The sequence below is a fragment of the Salvelinus sp. IW2-2015 genome, linkage group LG17 (assembly GCF_002910315.2).
Source record: "Salvelinus sp. IW2-2015 linkage group LG17, ASM291031v2, whole genome shotgun sequence".
NCBI lineage: Eukaryota > Metazoa > Chordata > Actinopteri > Salmoniformes > Salmonidae > Salvelinus > Salvelinus sp. IW2-2015.
The window spans coordinates 28,267,998-28,294,070 of record NC_036857.1 but is presented as its reverse complement, the minus strand read 5'-3'; the positions used below and the strand labels follow the sequence as shown (position 1 = coordinate 28,294,070).

The 26,073-nt window shown below is 41.4% G+C and overlaps 1 protein-coding gene across 1 annotated transcript in view; it reads right to left on the bottom strand.

The window, feature by feature from the left end:
- LOC111976213 (low-density lipoprotein receptor-related protein 1) overlaps positions 1-24,769 on the bottom strand; it is a 54,705-nt gene extending 29,936 nt beyond the window's left edge. Inside the window, exon 1 of the mRNA XM_024004960.2 lies at positions 24,051-24,769. Coding sequence (XP_023860728.1) covers positions 24,051-24,147 — 97 coding nt within the window. The 5' untranslated portion in view covers positions 24,148-24,769. The remainder of the gene's footprint in view (positions 1-24,050) is intronic.
- Positions 24,770-26,073: the final 1,304 nt, after the last annotated feature.

Below are 26,073 nucleotides of genomic sequence, written 5' to 3'. Positions count from 1 at the left end.
TGTGTTGGAATGGTGTGGGCATACCCCAACAGAATGGTGTGGGCATATACCGGTCATTAAAAATATTCACGCAGGTAGACTGCTGATTGGCCAGCTCATCCGCCTCAGGAGGATGACATCATCCTCTATGAGGAAATAGCAAGCATTTCTGAAACGGCCTGTTTGAGAATCAAGTTTGAGGTGGGGTTTTTGAAGTGTTTTTTTCTCCAATTTATGCTTTGGCCCATATATGATTATAGGATGAGTCAACAACATTATTTGGGTATGAGTTAACAGAATATGAACTTTRATAAAGTGAGATTTTCACTGGACAGTTACTTTAACACTTTATATAAAGCTGCTGCTATACCTGTGTAGTAACACTATCGCTGTGTTAGTGTAAAAGTTGCAGTGTTACAACACAGGTATGGAGCAACTTAATGTAGTGGAAGGGAACAATGGTAGGGCCCTATAAAATGTTGTATTTTTAAACAATATTTTTTAGACTGTATTTCAGTCCACGTTCTCGGCAATGCAAATTTTACAGGGCCCTAGAGGTCGACCGATTAAAAGGAATGGCCGATTAATTAGGGCCGATTTCAAGTTTTCATAACAATCGGAAATTGGTATTTTTTTTTATTTTTTTTTTACACCTTTATTTAACTAGGCAAGTCAGTTAAGAACAAATTCTTATTTTCAATGACGGCCTAGGAACAGTGGGTTAACTGCCTTGTTTAGGGGCCGAACGACAGATTTTTACCTTGTCAGCTCYGGGATTCAATCTTGCAACCTTACAGTTAAKTAGTCCAACGCTCTAACCACCTGCCTCTCATTGCACTCCACGAGGAGCCTGCCTGTTACGCGAATGCAGTAAGCCAAGGTAAGTTGCTAGCTAGCATTAAACTTGTCTTATAAAAAACAATCAATCAATCATAATCACTAGTTAACTACACATGGGTGATGATATTACTAGTTTATCTAGCGTGTCCTGCGTTGCATATAATCGATGCGGTGCGCATTCGCGAAAAAGGACTGTCAATGCTCCAACGTGTACCTAACTATAAACATCAATGCCTTTCTTAAAACCAATACACAAGTATACACTTTTAAACCTGCATATTTAGTTAATATTGCCTGCTAACATGAATTTATTTTAACTAGGTAAATTGTGTCACTTCTCTTGCAACAGAGTCAGGGTATATGCAGCAGTTTGGGCCGCCTGGCTCGTTGCGAACTGTGTGAAGACTATTTCTTCCTAACAAAGACAGCCAACTTCGCCAAACGGGGGATGATTTTGCATTTGCGGAAAAAGCACAATCGTACCTAACCATAAACACCAATGCCTTTCTTAAAATCAATACACAGAAGTATATATTTTTAAACCTGCATATTTAGCTAAAAGAAATCCAGGTTAGCAGGCAATATTAACCAGGTGAAATTGTGTCACTTCTCTTGCGTTCATTGCACGCAGAGTCAGGGTATATGCAACAGTTTGGGCCGCCTGGCTCGTTGCGAACTAATTTGCCAGAATTTTACGTAATTATGACATAACATTGAAGGTTGTACAATGTAACAGCAATATTTAGACTTAGGGGATGCCACCCGTTAGATAAAATACGGAACGGTTCCGTATTTCACTGAAATAAACGTTTTGCTTTCGAAATGATAGTTTCCGGATTCGACCATATTAATGACCAAAGGCTCGTATTTTTGTGTGTTAAGTTATAATTAAGTCTATGATTTGATATTTGATAGAGCAGTCTGACTGAGCGGTGGTAGGCACCAGCAGGCTCGTAAGCATTCATTCAAACAGCACTTTCATGCGTTTTGCCAGCAGCTCTTCGCTGTGCTTCAAGTATTGAGCTGTTTATGACTTCAAGCCTATCAACTCCCGAGATTAGGCTGGTGTAACCGATGTGAAATGGCTACCTAGTTAGCGGGGTGCGCGCTAATAGCGTTTCAAACGTCACTCGCTCTGAGACTTGGAGTAGTTGTTCCCCTTGCTCTGCAAGGGCCGCGGATTTTGTGGAGCGATGGGTAACGATGCTTCAAGGGTGGCTGTTGTCGATGTGTTCCTGGTTCGAGCCCAGGTAGGGGCGAGGAGAGGGACGGAAGCTATACTGTTACACTGGCAATACTAAAGTGCCTATAAGAACATCCAATAGTCAAAGGTATATGAAATACAAATGGTATAGAGAGAAATAGTCCTATAAATACTATATTAATTACAACCTAAAACCTCTTACATTGGAATATTGAAGTCTCATGTTAAAAGGAACCACCAGCTTTCATATGTTCTCATGTTCTGAGCAAGGAACTTAAAGGTTAGCTTTTTTACATGGCACATATTGTACTTTTACTTTCTTCTTCAACACTTTGTTTTTGCATTATTTAAACCAAATTGAACATGTTTCATTATTTATTTGAGGATAAATAGATTTTTATTGATGTGTTATATTAAGTTAAAGTGTTCATTCAGTATTGTTGTAATTGTCATTACTACAAATACATACAGTATGTATTTATTTATAGATATATTTTTTATATTTTTATTTTATTTTATATTTTATATTTTTTTAAATGGTCAGATTAATCGGTATCGGCGTTGAAAAATCATAATCGGTCAACCTATACAATGGACACCTGCTGTCCACCCTAAACACTGCAAAACACCATGCTCAGACACACAGGGCACACAGGGCACACAGGGCACACAGGGCACACAGGGCACACAGGGCACACAGGGCACACAGGGCACACAGGGCACACAGGGCACACAGGGCACACAGGGCAGCAGGTAACCTAGTGGTTAGAGCGTAGGATTAGCTAGTTTGAAAGGTCGATAGTTCCAATCCCGGCGCCGACAAGGTGAAAAGTCTGCCAATGTGCCCGTGAACAAGGCACTTAATTGCTCCAGGTTTGCCGTTGATAATGGCAGACTCTGGCCGTGACCCCACCCTCCGAGGTTGTCTCAGGGAGAGTTGGGCTATGCAAAAAAAACAAAAAAACATTTCCAATTCACAAGTGTATATTAATACACACTTGTACACGTGTGAAATAGGACAAATATAAGCAGCCGCCAAATTATTATTACACACACACACACACACACCCAACCTCGGTCCCAACTTATTCAATGGAGGCTCTGTGCAGTGCCCATCCAACAGGAACAGCCATTTAGCTTTGTGCTAAAGGAGCAACTGGCCTTGCAGTTTGACTGCAGCTTACTTTAAGCATTAACCGGCTTACTGTTCTCACACAATATCCATTGGTCATTGAAGCCCATTCTAATCCCCAAGTCATTTTCTAAGTGGTTAAACATGCATACAACAGCTGAACTTTGAGGGCCAGGCAGTCATCACGTACCCTAGCTGGCTACCCTCCCTTTTTGTACCATAAGCACAACAAAAGGGGTCTGGGCTGAACTCTGACGTAACATGATGAGCTGCTGCACGCTGTCACAGAGGGGGAGGAATTGATAGACATAGAAAGGAGCCTATAGCGATTACGAGTTGCTGTCYACTCACTCTCTCCAGCAGCCTCTGCTCTCTGACTGCGAATGTGCAGCAGGCTACAACCTCACTACACTGCCTTCCACAGATTCAGCTGGTAAAAAAACAGAACATGGGAGCCACAAAATGAATCAACGCTGGACCACATAAATTGACTGAGGCCTTCATTCATTGCAGCTCTACGAAAGCCATTAAAAAAAAAACTGAATGCATGGCTTACTCTTTACTTCTGAAACCAAGACAGCAAACAAAGACCGGGGGAGGAATTAAGCTATATAGTAAATGTTGTATGAAAATGTTTTATGAAACAAGACAACTTACTTCAGTTCAAAGGATTCCCACTGTATTGAAGGTTTATGTGAAGGTTTAATGAGTGTTGATTTCCCTGGATCTCTGCTAGTCCAAAACACTCATTAGAATCACATCAAAGTTGGAGGCCGAGCGGTGTGTGTGTGTGTGTGTGTGTGTGTGTGTGTGTGTGTGTGTGTGTGTGTGTGTGTCTGGCTCAATAATAGGCAAGAATGACCGATAAATAATTATTTGCACCTTTTAAAAATACCCAAGGGCACTTACAGAGTAAGGAATAAAATAGTGAATATAAATATGACAATACTAAAACGACACCCCGAAAACAGAAAAACAAGGTTATCAAGGCAGTTAAAATGAAGACGATTCCTGATTGGTAGATTAAAAGAAAAAAAGAGCTAGACCAAGGTTTCAAACTATAGGCTGAATCCTAGTCTGAAAAGGGGAGTTTTTAGATTGTTTTTGAAGGTTTGGATGGGGTCAGATTCACAGAGTCATTGAAGGCTGAGGGTGGGGGTGTAGATGTGTAGCATGACGGAGAGATAGGAGTGAGCCAAGCCATACAGGGATTTGTAGGTGAGGAAAAAGGATTTTGAAGTTGATTAAAAGGGTTGTAGGAGTGTGGTGTAATGTGGTCCCAGGGTGTGGTGTGGTTGAGGAGTCTCAGAGCTGTTTTGGATATGCTGAAGTTTGTTGAGGGAGCTGAGCATTGCAATAGTTCAGGCTTGAGGTAATGAAGGCACGTAGAAGGGTGTCACCAACTGAGTCGGTAAGGGACGGGCGGAGTCTGGCGATGTTCTTGAGATGGAAAAAGGCAGATTTTGTGATGTTTTAATGTACGCATCAAAGGAGAGTGTGGAATTGAGGATGACCCCCAGATTATTCAACAGAGAGACAGGACAGATAGAGCAACGGTCAATGATAAAGTCAAACTCCTCCACCTTCTTCAGGAGACAACTTGGCGACCACCAACATGGTCCCTGAGCTTCAGAAAGCTGGAGCTCATTCATGATTGTATTTCTTTCTTTTAGACAGCTGGAGTGAACAGGTGTGTCATCAGTGTAACAGTGGAATTGTTGACCGTGTTAATGATGTAGATAATAAAAAGGAGAATCCCCTAGGACTAAGCCTTGGGGGACCTCTGGCGGACAGGAGCACGGGTGGATTTGAAGTGCCCCAGGGTCACAAACTGCTGCCTGCCCGACAGGTAGGACCCTGAACCGGCCAGGGCTGCCCGACAGGTAGGACCCTGAACCGGGCCAGGGCTGCCCGACAGGTAGGACCCTGAACCGGGCCAGGGCTGCCCGACAGGTAGGACCCTGAACCGGGCCAGGGCTGCCCGACAGGTAGGACCCTGAACCGGGCCAGGGCTGTTTCGGTGATTCCCAGGGTCCTCTCCATTCTTTCAAGGAGGATGGAATGGCAAACAGTGTCAAAGGCAGCTGGTAAGTCCAGTAGGATGAGGAGGATGAGATTGCCAGGCAGCCGCTAGTAATAGATCATTGCCTACTTTGACCAGAGCCGTTTCTGTGCTGTGATTGGCCCTAAAGCCTGATTGAAGAGGTCATGAGAAGTCCATGTGCTGCTGGAGTTGGGAAGCTACAGCATACCCAATGACTTTAGCCACAAAGGTAAGGTTGGATATGGGCTGGTAGTTGAGGTTAGCTGGGTCAAGTCCTTGTTTTTTTAACCAGAATGGGTGTGATAGCAACCAGTTTGAGTTCAGGGGGGGTACAGTGCCAGCGCAATGGGACACATTGACAATGTCAACCATGAGGGGAGAAAGCACAAGACAGGTCTTGACTAGGGTGGTGGGCATAGGATCAAGTGAGCAGGTTAAGGCTTTGATGAGTAGACCAGAGATGAACACAGCAGCAACAGAGGAGAAGGCAGAGAGGGAAGAAAGGATTGCTACCATTTATCCATTACTCATTCAATAGCCAAGCATGCTCATAAGTAAATAAACCGGTAGCCTATTTAAAATATATTTCACAGTATGGGTAGGCTACAGTATTGCTGTGCGATAGGAGCACGACATTCTAGACTTTAATCTCAGAGCCTATACCAAGGCAGTAGAAACAATCATGTATTGATGAACAAAATATTGAACGACAATTCGTCTTTTGGAAGTGTGGGCTGTCGCATTTACTTTTAAATTGTTTGAATAGACAATTCATCTTGCAGAATGTGCACTGTAAAAGATGAAAACATTCTGCCCAAACCTCTACAGAACAAATGTGAGCACATTTGCCATTGTGCTTTCCTTTAGAAACTGTCAAGGCCCAGTTCCAACGTCTCCAGATTATACAGCAAATGAGGGGGTTTCTGTTACCATAAAAAGTTGGGGGTTGTAACCGCGGGGTTGTATGCTCGTTCACGAGTGCACAAATATAGTATGTCTCGGATTTATCAATGAAAACATGCGTATATGTTGCGTGTGGCATCCTACAAGCTCCATGTACGCATGGTAGATAAATGAGGTCCCGGATGCTGATCACAGAAGGCAGCTGGAGCAGTGAGTTGTTAGGTAGTAGATTGTTGATCGTGGAGAAGAGAGCTCTCTTTACAGACAATACATTAATGAGCTGCAATGCAATGTCACTTTAACGTGGAGAATCGGGTCATATTTGGTAGATACGTTGATCAATGAGATTGCAACCCATTTTTCACCCACTCAAAAAGACATCCAAAAGTTGAATTCCCAATGTGTTATCACTATATGCTTTCAAACCATCTAAAAGCACAACCCAATTCCAAAGGAAAATCTATGTCTGATTAGTTGTGTTATCGCTAGTGACGCACCGATATGACATTTTTGTACGATACGGATATCCAATATTTTCCTTGACAAAAAACTGCTGCCGATAACCGATATTTAACATTTTAGCGTCCTTTTAAGCATTCTAGTACAGTTAAATAGTTAACACACACACACACACACACACACACACGGACGCATCGGACTAAGGCACTGCAAGAGGCGTCACTACAGTCCCTGGTTCGAATCCAGGCTGTATCACATCCAGCCGCGATTGGGAGTCCCATAGGGCCGCGCACAATTGGCCCAGCGCCGTCTGGGTTTGGCCTGGGTAGGCCGTCATTGTAAATAAGAATTTGTTCTTAACTGACTTGTCAAGTTAAATAAAAGGTCACACACACCAAAAAGTTATTTTGTTGGCATTTACGTATGTCCCCATTACCAGTAAAACATAATCAAAACCTATTTCTTTCACTTACTTGCTGTGCTGTTTNCACCAAAAAGTTATTTTGTTGGCATTTACGTATGTCCCCATTACCAGTAAAACATAATCAAAACCTATTTCTTTCACTTACTTGCTGTGCTGTTTTATTGTTCATTTGTTCAGTCGTTTAATTCTCAACCAGGATTTCTATGGAACGCCGTTTTGGTCTTTGCGTGTCAAAAAATATACTATTTAACGTGTCAAATAAGCTTTTTGACCAATCAGGACCTGAAAGACTGCACATCACATAAAAAATGTATGAACACGTTAAGTTATTAAGTAGTTATTACACATTACACTATCACTACGATTCATCGATACGTATGCTATGATGCTGGTAAAGTTGTCTCACGCACCTACAGTGCTGGTCATTAAAAAAAAGCGAGCTAGCTCATGGATGCAAACCATGTTCTTCCCCATAAACATTGCAAAATAACAATCTGTTTCAGTAGCTATAGTTAGCTAGCTAACTATATAGCTAGGTGACATCATCTAAAATAACTTATAAGACAGTTCTTATTTGATTAATGGTGGTCGGACCCATATGTGAAGCTAGCCACAAAAGTGACTTTGCGGTTAGGCTTCAAAATAAAAGTATGGCAAAATTCTACTATGCATTCATTTGCATCACTGTCAATGACATACTTTTATTGTGAAGGCAAACCGCAAATTCCACTATTGTGCCTAATCTTTATTGCGGCGAGCTTCACAACACACAACCCGGTCCGGTCGAGCCTCACTAGCCAGATGAAGCTAGCTGGCTGCTTATAACATCAGCTTTGGGCAACAGAGTTAAGTAGCTGGCTAGCTATTTACTTTCATGAACTGAAATTCAATTTCAATTTGCGAACAACAAGTGGCAACCTATCTAATACTTATTCACAAGGATTCCTAAATCATTGCTAAGAATAATGACAATGACTGCAGTTTCTACTGGTCATTATTTTCAAGCTAGTTGTATTGGTGCTAGCTAGATACCAAGCTAAAGCTAGCTACCCCAGAAGTTGCGGTCAAACAAATTATGCTTTATTACCAATGCGGTATTGTAAACACATTGTTCGTGGCCGGTATTTGCAGACTTTTTTGTACAGCTTTGACAGTGCTACTGTATCTTTTTTGACACAAAGATCTAAACGGCATGCCACAGTATGTATGTCGTGGAGCTAATAGCAGTGACACTATTACTGCGTAACACCGAGAGGGCAACATCTGAAAAATAGTGCACTTTGTAGTGTGTACCGGTGCTCGACCAGTCGGCGAAAGCCAACGTCGCCCACGACAGAGAACAGTTGATTGTCAAGGGCAATGAATTCCATTATATAGCTTTAATGGATTTCGCCTTTGAGTTGTCTCACTGAAATTTTGTTACTCTTTCAAACTCCTACTCGACTTGTTGACTGCTCGATCCACACAGCAGACATTGTGGGCTAGTTAAGAATGCTGTGTTGCACGTATAGCGCAACATTTTACGTGGCGTCATTACGTCATGTACCAACGTTATATAGGTATGCACGTCAGCTTTGACAATGGTTTTGCACCTCGGCATTAAACTAGACATCGGCCGATACCGATGTTGGCATTTTTAGCTATTATCTTTCGATTCCAATATGTTCACCGATATATCGTACATCCCTACTTATCACTGCGATTTCAACCATTTAAAATGCACTTTAAATAGTCTGATTTAATCCTATTATTCAACTTTTATTTTGGGTTGAGATGGAGACGTGAATCCAACATATTTATTATTAACTTGTAGATTCTATATACTGTCTATTTTTAGTTGAATCCTGGGTTGAATTTAAACAATAGCTGTTGATGACTTCCCAAATTCTATATAAAATAGGCATAAATAGCAGTGGTATGAAGTACTTAAGTAGTACTTTAACATTTTTACTTAAGTAGCTTTTATGGGTGTCTGTACTTTAATATTTGACAACTTTTACATCACTATATTCCTAAATAAAATAATATACTTTTTACTTCATACATTTTCCTTGAAGTACTAGTTACATTTAGAATGCTTAGCAGGACAGGAAAATGGTCCAATTCACACATTAACAAGAAAATATCCCTGGTATTCCCTACTGCCTATGATCTGGCTGACTCACTAAACATACATACTTTGTTTGTAGATTATGTATGAGTGTTGGAGTGTGCCACTGGCTATCCATACATTAAAATAACAAGAAAATGGTGCCATCTGGTTTGCTTAATATAAAGAATTTGAAATGATTTATACTTTTACTTTTGATACTTAAGTATATTTTAGCAATTACATTTACTTTTGATCCTGAAGTGTGTGTATATATATATATATATATATATATATATATATATATATATATATATATATATATAATACACACAAGTAGTATTTTACTAGGTGACTTGTCCTTTTTTATTAAAGTATCTTTGCTTTTAGTCAAGTATGACAACTGGGTACTTTTTACACCACTGCTAAATAGCAACATTGATAATGTATATGATTTGTTTGCTCTGTTGAACCTACCCTTTGGAATGACTTCGATAGCAACAGTGAACCTATTAAGTGGAGATTTATCAACTAATCCTTCTCACGATAGTACATTGGTAATAGTCAGTGACAAATATTAAAGCGAAGCAGGGCTGGGAGACCGAAGGGATAGCTGTAGATAGATAAACTCTCCAGTAGGACGTGCTATCCAGCCTATAGTTTTTCTTCTTATAGTGGATATTACGTTGAAGATCTGACGTTGTTTCAAAGGTACAAATTCAACATTTATACAAGGTTTGTCTATGTTGAAAATTGATTGCCAGGATTAAATAATCCTGTGGTAAAACTTTACCCTCAAAACAACTGTTTACAATGTATTTTCCACATCACAATGCGTTGACAAATTGCATTGAAACAACATTGATTTAACCAGTTTGTGGTCAGTGGTCAAAGACTTTCTTTGTGACATAAGGCTGACAAAGTGATCAAGTTGTCACTGACAGTGTAGCCTTGCTGTGCAAACAAGTCAAACAAACGCCCAGTCAAGGATAACTAAAGAAAAAGCTGAGCAACTGTGTGAAGTCTATATGGCCCACCACCTCCTCAAAGAGCTCAGTACTGGGAGAGTGGTTCATTCTCATCCTAATGTATGCCATATGCATAGCCAATCAAGCCAATGGCTGTGGTTGCGTCCCAAATGGCACCGTATTCACTATTCACCAGGGATCTGGTCAAAAGTAGTGCACTAGATAGAGGATAGGGTGCCATTTAGGACGCATCTGAATCTGAGTTCAATAGCTGTGACTAACAGAAGCAGACAGGTCTGACACATGGCAGTAGTCCATGAAATTGGAATCTTATCACCACACATCAGTTGCCTCTCTCTCGCTCTCCTCTCTCCTCCTGGCCAGGTGTGAAAGCAAGCAGCAGAGTGGAGGAGATTGGGGCCCCCTGTTCAATCGATTCTCCAGTAGAGCGCAAAACACACACACACAGCCATGGAACGGCCTTGGAATAGCCAATGTGTTTCTGGAGGTGGAACCAAGACTATAAGCRTGGAAGAGTGCTCAGTATAACGTCCGGTCTGCCTCGCTGAGCCTCACTGGTCATCCCCAGGCGTCGGGTGAAAAGTTCACCATCAGGAGATAGAAAAACAACAAATCTTTAGTCACAAAGCCAGGATTCACACGTTTGTGTCAGATGTCAGGCAAACGTTGCAACCAGTTGCGACATTTGAAGAGCTAGGTTTACTCCTTGGGCTCCATTTGAACAAACCTAGCGCAATGGTCAATCTAAGCGCCGGCAGTAGTGTTATAGGTTTTGTCAAATAGTTTAGCTATTTTCACAACCACAATTATTGGCGCAGTTGCTGGCATTGGCGTGAAAGGGCTGTGTTTTGATGAATAAACAAGTTCTGGGTGTGTCGAGGCTTGGCCCCACTGGCCAATCAGAATGTGCTCCATGGTTAAATATGTGGTTGCTTTAGGTTGTGTATTTACGGGCTTTTATATAATCGCCTTGGAATCAATTCCAAATCCAACGTTAGGGAAAGGGAAAGACCTAGTCAGTTGTCGAACTGATTGTATTCAACGGAAATGTGTCTTCCGCATTTAACCCAACCCCTCTGAATCAGAGAGGTGCGGGGGGCTGCCTTAAATCGACATCCACGTGTTAGTCCATTATAGTTTGTTAAACAGCTTACAGCAACAAAAATGTAGACTATCCCATCATTGCTAAATATGTTAACTTGAACCTGTTGGTAGTCCACATTGTTCTGAGTAATTGCATGGCTTCAATGTGGAAATATGCATACTGTAGCATTCACCCTGATATAGGGGCTAGGCCTACAGTAAATTGCATTATGGCTGAGCATGGTCATGCTAAATGTTGTCAATAAGCAAGATTAAAATTCATTATTGATAAGGCCTAAAAAGACAATGAATAATTCTAATCAAAACYTGTTTTAAATAGGCTGTCTGAATCCACTTACCGGCACCATAATTGCTTCCCGTGGGCATATATTATTAAAACAACGCCGACTATGGAGGGTTTTACGCATATCCAAAACTTTTCACAACAGCTGGACAAATATCCAATATAAAGAGAAAGGGAGAATGTTCACTGACCGTTATACTGCGCCCAAATATAATGTTTAATATACATATCGAAACCATCTTACAGATCACATTCACAGCTCTCCTGAAGTTGCTTTGCATGCGCGCCATGGACACTCACCATTAAATCAGGACAGTGAATCATTTTTATTTTGCCTTTATTTAACTYGGCAAGTCAGTTAAGAACAAGTTCAGGGGCAGAACGACAGATTTGTACCTTGTCAGCTCYGGGATTTGAACTTGCAACCTTTTGGTTACTAGTCCAACTCCAACCACTAGGCTACCCTGCCGCCCCAATTCGAATAAGTTTGGTTTTAATAAATTACAACGAAAAACAAGCATTGTTTTTCCAACCACAATAAATAGATGTAAAATGTAATGACAAAATCACCAGCATAAAAAAAAAAGGCAATGCATTGTGGTTGAACCAGCCTTCGTTATCATAGGCCTATGGTAAGGGTAGTCTACGGAGGGCTTGGGTTTTAAAAATATGAAAACGGAAAACATTGTTACAAAAAAAACCATTTCTAAATACGAGGTTCACCGMTATTCCCRGAGGTTWTCATCTCGTTWCATTATGGGCATGGACACATGTAGCCTCCATCATGGAGGGGGTTAAATGCACCTCCAAAGCATGGCTAAAATAATGTAGGCCTGCCTACAATACAGAGATAAAAAGGGAACGTCAGCTCACTGTTTTGCGCCTCTCAAACTTGATATTTGAAAAAAGCTTTGGTGATTAAGATTGATTTCCAAGCCGTCTCACAAACTTTATCGACGGCTTTACTTGATTCCTGTACATTGGGCAGGACAAAAATAAAAACAGCCTTTATTGAGAGAAGAGGCCATGCTTGGATTTTTGTCAACTAAAACGAAAATGGGGGGAAAAAAACTGTTTTAGGTTTCGAAATCCTAAGAATACAGGCACCATGGCAGTTTGCGTCAAACTAAAACCAGCTTTTGGTTGGTCTTAAATATCCCCACCAAGCGCTGCCTGAAGTTAGCCCTTTGGGTCATGTTTTAAAGGACACACCTCATATTTCCACCCCTCCCATCTGAGCGCAAGCATGCTAATGTTAGACAGCTAAATTGCCAAAACTGGCTTTAGGGCTGGAAAATGCCAATGARCCAGTTTTTACATGACGAACTTTCTAACTAAKGTGCGTTTGACACTAGCGCTGCCTTAAAGCCAACCGAAAAATAGAGCCCCTTGTGTGAAAAGCATGGAAACGACATAAGCATTGGATTAAGGGATCTTTTAGCCTGGGACTAAGCGAGTGTTTACACTTGCACATTCTAAAGTTGGTTAGCACCGACTTTTCGGGGCTAGCCAATCACAGAGTTAGACTATTACCTAATTTGTATATTCTACTCCATAAACGTGACATTTGGTTTCAGGTAGCTCTGGTTGTGTGAACACAGGCTAAGCTAGCATAATGTCAGTCATAGCCCAGGGCTAAGAACAATGCAGTGTGAAAAGGCCTATCGTTTCTATAACCTAAAGAGAAATCCAAGGCACCTTCCTTGTTCTCCCTTCCACATCAACACGTCCCCCCCCCATTATGTTCAATAAATCAATCTGCTTCTTTCAGGGTCTTATGGGAGTTAAATGCAGAAAACACCAATTACAACACACCCCTGCTATTCACCATCAACAAACACTCTTTCATCTAGCGAGACGCACGCCTTCGTACAGGGAGAAACCACACTGAACCATTCATGCTAATCTGTGCATGTGTCTCTAACGGCACCCTATTTCCCTATGGGGCCTGGTCCTACATYGGGAGTAGGATGCCATTTGGGACACAGCCTGCCTCTAGCCTCCAGTCTGTGCTCGGGCTGAATCTACGATGCTATACAGGAAGAGGGAGGAAAGAAAAATGGATTTTATACAGTTATTGTCAAGGCTCCCGCTATCGCCACATTGTTATTTCGGTTTAGGTTAAACCTGCATTGTCTCCCGCTAGGAAGTATTAGTAGACACCCACCACCATAACCCTGCATTTACTGCAATCTATTCAAAGGCTAAACTGCTGCCTTGTGAAAACATGGAGACCTGTTTGCATCTTAATTCCAAAAGACACTGCTCCATTTCCCACCCCCTTTAATATACATTGCTTTTTCACAAATCTCATTACAGAAAAAAAAGATAGAATTTGGTGTGCCACCTGAGAGAGTGCTATAGCTGACTACCTAAAAGCTTCAGCTGTGTTAGGCCAGGCAGCATCCCAATCAATGGCCATTCCCATGTAACAGGCTAGCCAGGTAGAGAGCCTGGTCCCAGATGTTTGTGATCTTGCCAACTCCATTGTAGTCATTATCACACCAAACATGACAATTCCATAAAGAGTTAGGAAGAGGGCAGAAACAGACTAGCACCCAGGCTAAGGTAGAAAGTCTAAAGAGAGTAATGTATAATCTATGATCTGCTGAATGTGTGGAGGACAAAGGATGTTCTAGAATGTTCCTGGCAGATGTTTCCAGTGGAGGTTCTGAGTGTTACACCATGCCCACTTGTTTTGCAACGCTCGCGCACGCAACACGACCGGTGTGGTCAGCATATTAGGGTTTAGAACCAGGCCACAGGTTCTGGAATTCACCCTCTCTTCCCCTCCAGACCCACAGAAAAATGACCCCTGATGATCACAGGGGGTCATTTTCTTAGAACCCTTTCTTATATTTTTTTACTAGACACTAGTATGATCCTGGAGATAATAGGATGTTAAAAAGTGGAAATGTCCCTTTAAAAAGGGGACAGGTAAACAGAGTCTAGGCTCCTCTGGAATTCACACTCCACAGTTCAGCTCAGCCGTACCTTTGTTGTGGTCATGTAAGTCTGCTCAGTATCATAGGGGCATAGAAATGTACTTGGAAGCAAGACTGGTAGATTTGTGGCAGGCTAGATATGTAGGAGGTAACATGTGCACATTATCTCTAATGGTAACATACATCCGTGGCGGTCGGTGCAGTTTTTGATGAGGGAGGAAGTTTTTATTTTAAATGAGCATGGCCTTATTTCTATTAGAGCATGTTGGATGACTGTCATTCATATTCCATTCGCCCAGTTCAATGTAACATCGATAGGTTTAGGCTACTACATGATACTCACATTTTGCCTATAACCACCATGAGGTTGCTACAACCTAGCCTATGAATTATAGTTTACAATGTAGGTGCACACAGGTCGAGAGAAAAATTTGAGGTGACAGACAGACACATTCAATACCGCTTTGCAGACTCTTGACTAGGATGTAATCATTAGTCCAACAGTTGTAAACAAGAGTTTCTATTGAATAAATTCAGGTATGTTTATCCCCGTTTCGTTAAGTTTGCTTCCATCAACAGAATTGGCGGAATGAATACCCGCTGATCATGCGTAAACACAGCTTACTTTCATAGCAGCCACGTCGTATTCCTTCTCACATCTATGCTCTCCCCTCCTCTCACCTTTTCCCCTCACTTGTGGAATTCAAATGGACAACACATGAGCTGTGTGAACAGGCAAAAGAAATTAAAAATAATAACTACAAGCCAAACCATATAACCGCTACACACAGCCTACATCGTTGTCACCATATTAGCTAAAGTAACTTCATAGTCAACATAGCTAATAGAACTAACACATTAGTAAACACGGTACAATCATGCAGTAGCATTGCAGTGTATGGTCAGTAAGCAGTTTCGCACTTACACCGGCGAGCCCCAGTGGCAATACATTTGTAAAACCAAAAGCTTACCTTGACTTGGAAGAGTTCCAGTATTGTGTTGGATAGTCATAACCAGCTAGCTAACATATCATCGCTCTGTTTGAGCAGGGTGTTTGAGTAGGCTAAACTAGTTAGTTGCATTTGCTAGCTAAGTAAGTGGAACTGAAAGTAAAAAATAAAATTAAAATCTCTTGCTTCTTCATTTTGGAAGAAATGTATGTATTACTCACCATATTTCATACACTGCAGTGCTAGCTGGCTGTAGCTTATGATTTCAGAACTCGGTTAATTCTCTGATCTTTTGATTGGGTGGACAACATGTCAGTTCATGCTGCAAGAGCTCTGATAGGTTGGAGGACATCCTCCGGGAAGTTGTCATAATTCATGTGTAAGTCTATGGAAGGGGGGTGAGAACCATGACCCTCCTAGGTTTTGTATTGACGTCAACGTACCCAGGGGAAACGGAAGCTAGCTGTCCTCCGGCTACACCATGGTGCTACCCTACAGAGTGCTGCTGAGATTTCTGTAGACCTTCATTGCTAAACAGTCTGTTTTAATCAATAAATTGTGAATATATTTAGTATAGTTTTATCTACAAAGGAGCCTCCACTGACTTACATGCACAGTATCTCTAATGGTAACATTCACTGAGTGTACAAAACATTTCCATGACTGACTGACCAGGTGAATCCAGGTGAAAGCTATGATCCCTTATTGATATCCCTTGTTAAATCCACTTCAAAATCAGTGTAGATGAAGGGAATGAGTCCGTTTAAAGATGGATTTTTTTTAGCCTTGAGACAATTGAGACATATATTATGTGTGTGCCATTCAGCGGGTGAATGGACAAGACAAAGGATTTAAGTGCCTTTAAACAGGGTTTGATAGTAGGTGCCAGTCACACCGGTTTGAGTGTGTCAAGAACTGCAATGCTGCTGGGCTTTTCACATTCAACCGTTTCCCTTGTGTAGCAAGAATGGTCCACCACCCAAAGGACATCCAGCCAACTTGACACAACTGTGGGAAGCATTATTGAGTCAACATGGGCCAGCATCCCCGGGGAACGCTTTTGACACCTTGTAGAGTCCATGCCCCGACGAATTGAGTCTGTTCTGAGGGCAAAAGGGGGTATAATTCAATATCAGGAAGGTGTTCTTAATGTTTTGTACACTTAGTCACGAGTCATGCAGTTCATCGAGTGAGGTTAAAATGATCCTGAACCTATATTTGTAGGAGGCAGAGGCATCATGTGTATCTATTCCTGTAACATGAGTCATTTGAGGGTCAGTTGCTCTGTGTTATTAAATCACTTCTAAGCAGAGTGGTGGTGAAATAATCCAGAACCTTGCTGGTGAGAACATTACACTACACACCATCTAAACCGTTACTTACATTTGAGTTAATGCATTGTAAAGGTATTGCATTTGCTAATTTTACAGCATTCACATGCATGTGATCACCAGGTCACCCCACGTTTCTGGTTTGGCATCTTTAAGAGGATCATGACTCAAAGATCAACAAAGCTGATATACAATCCAGATAGCCGTTTAAAATGTGCAGCTAAGGATAAATAAACTATCTAGCTAGGAAAGGACAGTCCTGGAACAGAACAGACCAGGGGATGGCCTTCCCCTCTGAACTTCGCCTGTCCAATCCCCTCCTCAACCCCTAAATCATGCTGCGGACAGCCAGCGGAGCCCAGTGGTGATGCTGATGAATCCACGTGTTTCAGCTCAAGTGGCTGATCCCTGCCCTCTAGCATAGCAGCATCACTCTCTCAATCACACACACTCATCTCCTCCCTCCTCTTCCCTGGCCTCTAACATAGCAGCATCCACTCAAACACACGCTCACTTATCCCTTCCCTACCCTGGTCTTGCATCTGGACATCTGTGACATGGTTCTTTGTGCTAGCAGCACGAGATCAGGTTCCTGTACGGCCCACTGTTTCTCAACACTGGTCATACTGTACATAGTGTTGCCCAGACGTCAAGGGGGATTGATTTCTGCAGGTAAAGTATGTATTTAAAAAAAAAAAAATCTGATTCTGTACTGCTCTGTCCAATGTTTCCCAATATTTGCCATCACTGGTGATCAAGTCAGAAAGGTTGGGAAACAAAGGAAACAAATGTTACTCAGACGTCATGGGGAGAAGGGTCAATACTTCAGCTGGTTTGATTCCTGCTGGTAACGTTTGTTTTGTTTTTATCCTCTGTGTGAGTGAGGAGTCAGTTCCTTCCCCCATAGTCACATACACTGTGGATTAATGGTCTCACTCTGTCCAGATGTTTCCCAGAGCTTGGAGGTGGGAGGCTAAGGCCCGGGAGAGTAGACCTATACTCACTCACACGGGGTTCTTTAACAATCTCAAAAATGGTTCTTATCCCAGGACATGTAAAAAAAATAATAAGGAGCCCCTTATTGCTAGATCTGGGCTGAACCGTGACGGGAATGTTCATTCTTTAAAAGGTCCGGTGCAGTCAAAATTCAGTTTTCCTGTATTTTATATTGTACAACATTGTAACACTGTAAAAGTGTGAAATAATTTGATCAGTGTCATTTCCTGATATTTGCTGGTTGAAAACACTATCTACACAGGACCTTCTAATCAGCAGTTTTGCATGGGCGGGAGTTTAATCTTTCCATGGTGACATCACCATGCAGTAAATTGGTTAATTGACCAATAAAGTGAGTTCCAAACCTCTGCCAATAACAGATTTCAGCTTTACCCTACCCACTCAGACCACACTCAGACAGTCCTAGCAAAATTCTTGCTTCAGAAATGCTATTTTTGCCCATTTTAAATGCTCATTCTTTTTCGTACATACAAGTTACGCATGTTATTATATGCTTTGTGAATTGTCAATAAAGCATAATTGTTACCTTCTGCTATGGAGTACATCTTAAAAGCCCAGTGCAGTGATAAACATGATTTCCCTGTGTTATACATGTCCACATTATAAAGGTTGGAATAGTACTGTAAAAATGATAATGCCCTTAGTGTAAGAGCTGTTTGAAAAGYCCAACTGAAATTTCAGCCTGTTTTGGTGGGATGGCGTTTTGGCCTGCCTGGTGTCATCACCAGGTGGTAAATTAGTTAAATAGACAAATAGAGTGCCAAAACATCTTTGCCAATACCAGCTAGTTTTCCCCTCCCCAATCCAACCACTCACAGACTGTCTTTAGAAATTGCTCTTTGCTAAGAAGCAATTTTTTTTCTCCTTTTACCATTTTAATTAAAGGAACCACAGTAAGGTACTTAAATTGCTACCCAGGAATGATTTGAAAAAGAGATAAAAATGGCTGCATTGGACCTTTAACAATATGGAGTTTAAAAATGAATGGGAACCTACTACAATCCTTCATTTCACAAACAAAATGAGCAGATGTAGGCCAACTGTTATTAAAATCAGCTGGGACCTTCAATGCCTTGGAATACCATGGAAACCCAACACATTATTTATGCATGTCACTGAAAAGAATTTGGGGTATTTTTGCAAAGGTGTTTAGTGGGTTGACTAGTAAAAGTGCATTGTATAACTCTCGTTGTGCTGGCGCAGTACTGCAATATTGACTGACATGAGGTTTAAAATAACAATTAAAGTATTTGAGATGCTGAAGTTACGTTAATTTTTAGTTCTGAATGAAAGTTGAAAAAACATTATTTACAGAAGTCCTTTTTGGTAATTGATCCTATGGCCAAATTTCAACAGCACATACATTCACAATGAAGTAAGCATTTATCCATATATATACACACGGAACAAAAATATAAAACGCAAAATGCAACAATTAGGCACTAATCTATGGATTTCACATGATTGGGAATGCAGATATGCAGCTGTTGGTCATAGATTTAAAAAAAATTAAAAAAGGTAGGAGCGTGTATCAGAAAACTAGTCAGTATCTGGCATGACCACCATTTGCCTCATGCAGCTCCACACATCTCCTGCACAGAGTTGATCAGGCTGTTGATTAGGCCTGTGTAATGTTGTCCCACTCCTCTTCAATGGCTGAGCGAAGTTGCTGGGTATTGACGGGAACTGGAACACGCTGTCGTACACGTTGATCCAGAGCATACCAAACATGCTCAATGGGTGACATGTCTGGCGAGTATGCAGGCCATTGTACTGGGACATTTTCAACTTCCAGGAATATGGGTACAGATTGAGACACGGGGCCATGCATTATCACGCTGACACGAGGTCATGGCGGCGGACGAATGGCACAACAATGGGCCTCAGGATCTCGTCACGGTATCTCTGTGCATTCAAATTGCCAACTGCAATTGTGTTCATTGGCTGTAGCTTATGCCTGCCCATAACGCCACCATGGGGCACTCTGTTCACAACGTTGACATCAGAAAACCGCTCGCCCACACGTCACCATACACGTGGTCTGCGGTTGTGAAGCCAGTTGGACGACTGCCCAATTCTCTAAAAAAAAAACGTTGGAGGCGGCTTATGGTAGAGAAATTAACTAAATTCTCTGGCAACAGCTCTGGTGGACATTCCTGCAGTCAGCATGCCAATTGCACACTCCCTCAACACTTGAGATATCTGTGGCATTGTGTTGTGTGACAAAACTGCACATTTTAGAATGTCCTTTTATTGTCCACAGCACAAGGTGCACCTGTGTAAGGATCATGCTATTTAATCAGCATCTTGATATGCCACACCTGTCAGGTGGATGGATTACCTTGGCAAAGGAGACAATCACTAACAGGGATTTAAAACACATTTTGTGCGTATGGAACATTTCAGCACTCGACGGTCCCGTTCAGTCAGCTTGTGTGTCTACCTACTTCGCCGCAGAGCCGTTGTGGCTCCTAGACGTTACCACTTCACAATGACAGCACTTACAGTTGACCGGGGCAGCTCTAGCAGGGCAGAAATTTGACAAACTGGCTTGTTGGAAAGGTGGCATCCTATGACGGTGCCACATTGAATGTCACTGAGCTCTTCAGTATGTGCCATTCTGCCAATGTTTGTCTATGGAGATTGCATGGCGGTGTGCTCGATTTTATACACCTGTCAGCAACGGGTGTGACTGAAATAGCCAAATCCACTAATTTGAACGGGCGTCCACATACTTTTGACCATGTGGATGTAAAACAAAAAAGTCTACCTGTTGGTTGCCTGTTGTCACTTCTCATTTTGCTAGCTTTTAATTACATAATTCACCCCCCCCCCCCCCCCCATCTTCCATTGCATTACTGAACTCTCAGTCCACATTGATCCACTTTGCCAGTTTGATTGGCAATCAACATGCTACAAATGTGAAGGCTACCGGTCGGCTACTGGCATTTTTATGGGGCACATGTCAAAAAAACTACATTGAAAAGTTTGTTTTATTAAATTAATCATTTGAAATGTCATGTGGATATTTTGATTTCAATTTAGAAAAAGCCTTTGTGTCAAAAATAGGCCTATGTTTTTTGTTTTATGCAACAACAAAAAAAGGGAATACTCACACAATACTCAGTGTTCGAATACTAACATCCGTTCGGATATTCATAACCATGCACAACCCTATTCCAGTCCAGACCAAAAATCAATGTCCGTTGACATTGAAATCTAGGCTGGTCCAAACCACACAAAAAAAGATGGCCAGCCCAGACAGGACCAAAAAAAGATGGCCAGCCCAGACAGGACCAAAAAAAGATGGCCAGCCCAGACAGGACCAAAAAAAGATGGCCAGCCCAGACAGGACCAAAAAAAGACATAGGCGTCAGTCCGTGCTTAGTGGGTTCATTCCATTTAATTCAAGTTAACCATGCCAGTGACACTACAAATTATGGTCTACTTGACACTTTGTATTGCCAAGACATTGCCAGATGTTACAAAATCATTGGCTACAATATTGCAATGTTCTAGCTCTGCAAGTGCATGGCCACAGTGCTGCACCAGACAGAATCATTGTTGCAAGGATGCACTGTATCCAGTCACTTGTTCTCAACTAGCCTACCTGGTTAAATTAAAGTGAAATAAAAAAATAAAAAATTATTCTCAAACTAGCGAAGAGTCAAACGTAGCCCTGAGAAGCACATGAGGATTTTAGGATGGCAATAGATTGCAACATTATTTAATTCAGTTCTCTATAAGCTACCTGACTGTCATCAATGTTAGTATCTGTTGTGATTCATGTAGTTCCACCCCCCCACAAGACATTCTAATATTCGCTGCATGTCGGGACAAGTCACGACAACAGCCTACCTAGCTATAAAGATTACAACTGAAAAAACACAACAGTTGTTTTTACTGCATGCAGCTCAAAACAAACATGAAAACGTATAATTCAACAAAATGATTCTGTTTGAACTATACCTTCTAAGGTGTAGCCTGGTCACTGCTAAAATCCTTAGTTTACAGCAGCCTGGTCTCAGAGTAGACGTAACATAGTAAAAGTAAATCTGGGACACTGAAATGTGTATGATGTTACGTTTGGTACGGTTTCATAAGATAGAAGTTAACTTAACCCTTTGACACATACCAACACACAGGTGTGTTCATTTGACAGTGGTCCCTGCAGCGTACGCTCAAACCGGGGTGATTAGAAAGCTTATTAGAACGTCCAGTTTCCATTGATGCAACAGTCAGCGGTTGAGCTGGCCACACCTTTTTCACATAAATATTTTGCACAAACACAGATCTTACAATGTTATGTCCTGAATGTGACCAGTTTATTTTTTAGATGCAATGTTCAGACATTCACAGAAGTAGCGACAGCATAGCACAATCATCCAAACCGGAAAATGTGGGCTATATTAGTCCATGCGCTAACTGAGGAAATATTGACAAAACACAAGCGGTCATATTTAGCTAACTCTCGGCTGACAAACTATAATATGAATTAGCTAATACTAATTACTATTCATCACATCACGTGTGAGCTTCCCGTTGATTGAAATAATTTTGTAAAACACTTTCAAAAAATCTGAAGTATTCCGAAGATGGGTAGTTGGTGCGCGCTGCCATGTTTGTTTTTTCGTGTCAACCAAAGATAAGGAGACAAGATGAGTTTGGTCTGTTTGTAGTATGCATGTTAAAGGGATTGTGTCACCTACCATCATTCCCTTCCCTTCATTCACTTCCGGAAATTTACAAGAAAGATGAGTGAACCATCCGTTCACCTCATTTTGTCATAAGAACAGAAAATAAAGGCACTTACTTTGATAGGAATGCACACATGTCCAAAGAAAGTTAGTTTGTAAGCGAAACAACAATGAAAGCAATGCGAGTGCCAGACAGAAAATGTGCCAGGGGGAAAAGTTTCTGCAAGACTGTGCAAATGTCTGCATACTTGATCTGGGGAAGTGCTTGGGCTCTCGTTGAAGAGAAGTTTGTCCAACTCAGTAAAGCCTCAAATATAAATTGTCTGCTACAATGAAATGGGCTACTTCTATGTAAATTAATGAGGAGACGGAACATGCCTTGAGGGCAGCACTGGGGCGACCTTAGAGCTATTTGGAACTCAATTGTGAAAAGATATTTAGGCAAAAACGAAAGGAAGGTGGTTGGTTGGGGTGGATCGTGGGTGTATAACGGTTGTGTGTTCGAATCTCTTCACGGACAACCTTTCAACTACTTACTACTTTTTAGCTACTTTGCAACTACTTAGCTAACCCTTCCCCTAATGTTAACCTAACTCCTAACCTTAACCCAGCTAACTGTATCTAACTAGCTAATGTTAGATTAATCACAACAAATTGGAAATCGTAACATTTAAGTTTTGAGAATTCGTAAAATATTGTAGGTTTTGCAAATGTAACATTGTATGAATTCCACATTCATAATATACCATACAAATTGGAATTCGTAACATCACACGAAATGGATGATCCACAAATGAATACATATCTTAATAAATGTGTGTATCGGGTTTATGTAGAGAATAATACGAAATGCTCTGAGAGCAGGTTGCAGCCAGACCTACAGCCATAGATTCTGAACCATAAACGATGCACACATAGAAGGCTACCGTTTAGAACCTGCAAATGATACAAATGTTGGGGGATTCTACAGCGGAGAAATCGGTGAAAAGCATAGGCATGTTGATCGGGTCCGTGTAGCCTACTTATCGAATCAAAGTAGTGTGCTGCTTTGTCGGTCTAGCCTACCTAGAACTGGGGGGAAGCAGGCCTTTCACTGATGTGCTGTGATACCATAGCCTTTTTCTACCTGCTGAATGACCTTACAACATTGAACGACCACCTTCTTCATGAGCATGACAACAACAGAACAAGAACAAAGGGCATATTAATCGTGAAACATTCGTTAGGCTACATCTGGGAATGGGAGTAAAACAGAGTAGCAGCACAACACTGAAGTCAACGTAGCCATGCACCGCTTTGAATCCCCGTTGATTAAAGCCAACAAAGCCATATGAAACTCAACATCTGTTGACGACAGTTGTTTTTGTCATGTCAACAACACCCTAAAGGAAGCATGTATGCTAGGCTACAGCAGGTGGTTATGAAATGAGCAATTGCCAATTGTCACACAAACATGGCACCTTCTAGGATGATTAGCTTAGCTAGAAGGAAAAGCCTATTGCTCATATCGATCACATCGAGTCTGAAGCCTATTGGTGTTATGAAGGCAAATAGGCTAGCTACTGTGTGGTGAATAGGCCTACACTGTATAGGCCCTATATTGCTAAGTGGACATGCAGTTTCACAAAGCCATAGGCTAGAACACTAGAATGTCACTTACCATCAATAGCTCCTGTAGGAGACAGGATCTCCAAACTGAGTAGAAATCCCACGAAGAACAACCTCATTGCTAACACATTTGCAATGCCCGATGGCATTACTACTGTAGACAATAATGGATAGAAAGTTCGATAGAATTCTAAAATCAAAGAATCTATTCAAACACCTCATCCGAACCCCGGAACGGTCCGGTGCGATTGTCCGTTCTCTTTACGCCCTGCAACCACGTACTACGAATAGCAAAGGTAGCTTCACAGTCAGCGGTATGGATAAAACTGCAGAAACAGGGAAAAAAAGGCTTGCTACAGCCTACTGAAGCTAAGGGTTGTGCTCATGCACAGTCATGTATATTTCTTAAACATACATTTTCAGCATGCATAATCCATATAAACCCACACACTATTTTTCAAAGGAAAATCTATTGTGAACACAATGTGGCTTCAACATTCCTCTAGAAACGTCCAACTAGTTCTCAAGCTCCTCGGATCTCCGTCACTGCAGCATTGTTGAAAATATCCCATGCCATGAACCAAAAACTAAATGCGCCTTTTTATTTGGGCGCTCCACTGCCTCTGTTGCTGGTGGTTACAACACGTTGACTGGATGGTGACTCTGAAGCACCAACACACACAGCCCTCTAGAACCAGATGACATCACCAATTAAATTAATTTGGAAATCGCGAAAACTACGAAGCAAGCTCCCTCTGCACGAACGTTTTCTCCCTAATTTCAACACTTTTCAAAGCATGAAGCTGGCGCCCCGACACCAGCCATGTTGGCGCAAGAATAGTTGTGCTCTGGCAGTTTCAATTTGATAGACATAAAAATAATAATAGGCCTAAACTTGCAAACAATTGGACACTCTCAAATGTATCTATCATTAACAGGTCAGAAATAGGTCAAACAGGTCAGAAATATTTTAACACATATAAAATACAAAATGAAGAATGGGGCCACCTGGGTCTTGCAACATTGTAAAAGTGTTCCCATGACTTTTGTGCACGTGTGAAGTAACTAACTAGAAATACTTTGAAGTACTAGGCTACTTAAATAGTTTTTGGGGGTATTTGTACTTTACTATTGATATTTTTCGCAACTTTTACTCTATATTCCTAAATAAAATATACGAAACAACAATATAAACGCAGTTACAGTTCATATCAGGAAATCAGTCATTTGAAATAAATCCATTAGGCCCTAATCTATGGATTTCACATGACCTGGCAGGGGCACAGCCGTGGGTGGGCCTGGGGAGCCAGAGAATGAGTTTTTCCCCATAAAAGGACTTTATTACAGACAGAAGTAGGCATTGGCGTCGGCAACAGGTCTGGTGGACATTTCTGCAATCAGCATGCCAATTGCACGCTCCCTCAAATTTGGGACATCTGTTGCATTGTGTTGTGTGACAAAACTGCACATTTTAGAGTGTCCTTTTATTGTCCCCAGTGTAATGATCATGCTTTTTAATCAGCTTCTAGATATGCCACACCTGTCAGGTGGATGGATTATCTTGGCAAAGGAGAAATGCTGACTAACAGGGATGTAAACAAATTTGTGCAGATGGAACATTTCTGGGATCTTTTATTTCAGCTCTTGAAACATGGGACCAACACTTTACATGTTGCGCTTATATTTTTGTTCAGTGTATGTACTTTTACTCCATACATTTTCCCTGACACCCAAAAGTACTCGTTACATTTCGAATGCTCAGGCAAGACAGCAATATGGTCTAATACACACACCTATCAATTTAACATGTCATCCCTACTGCTGCTGATCTTCCATTTTTACTTGAGTCATTTACTTTTTCCCACCACTGACACACAGCTGCTCTAAAGGTTATGTTATACACAATCTTCAGTATTGATAATTGTGCACAGTAGAACTCTCCAGAATCGTAACCGTAGGCTACTATGTTGCCATACTGAAAGATGACATTCATCCCGGCCAGGGTTGGAGAGTGGAAGGATGTGCTATTTTCTAAACAGTTTGTTGAATGTTCTATTCTATGACATCCAACTCAA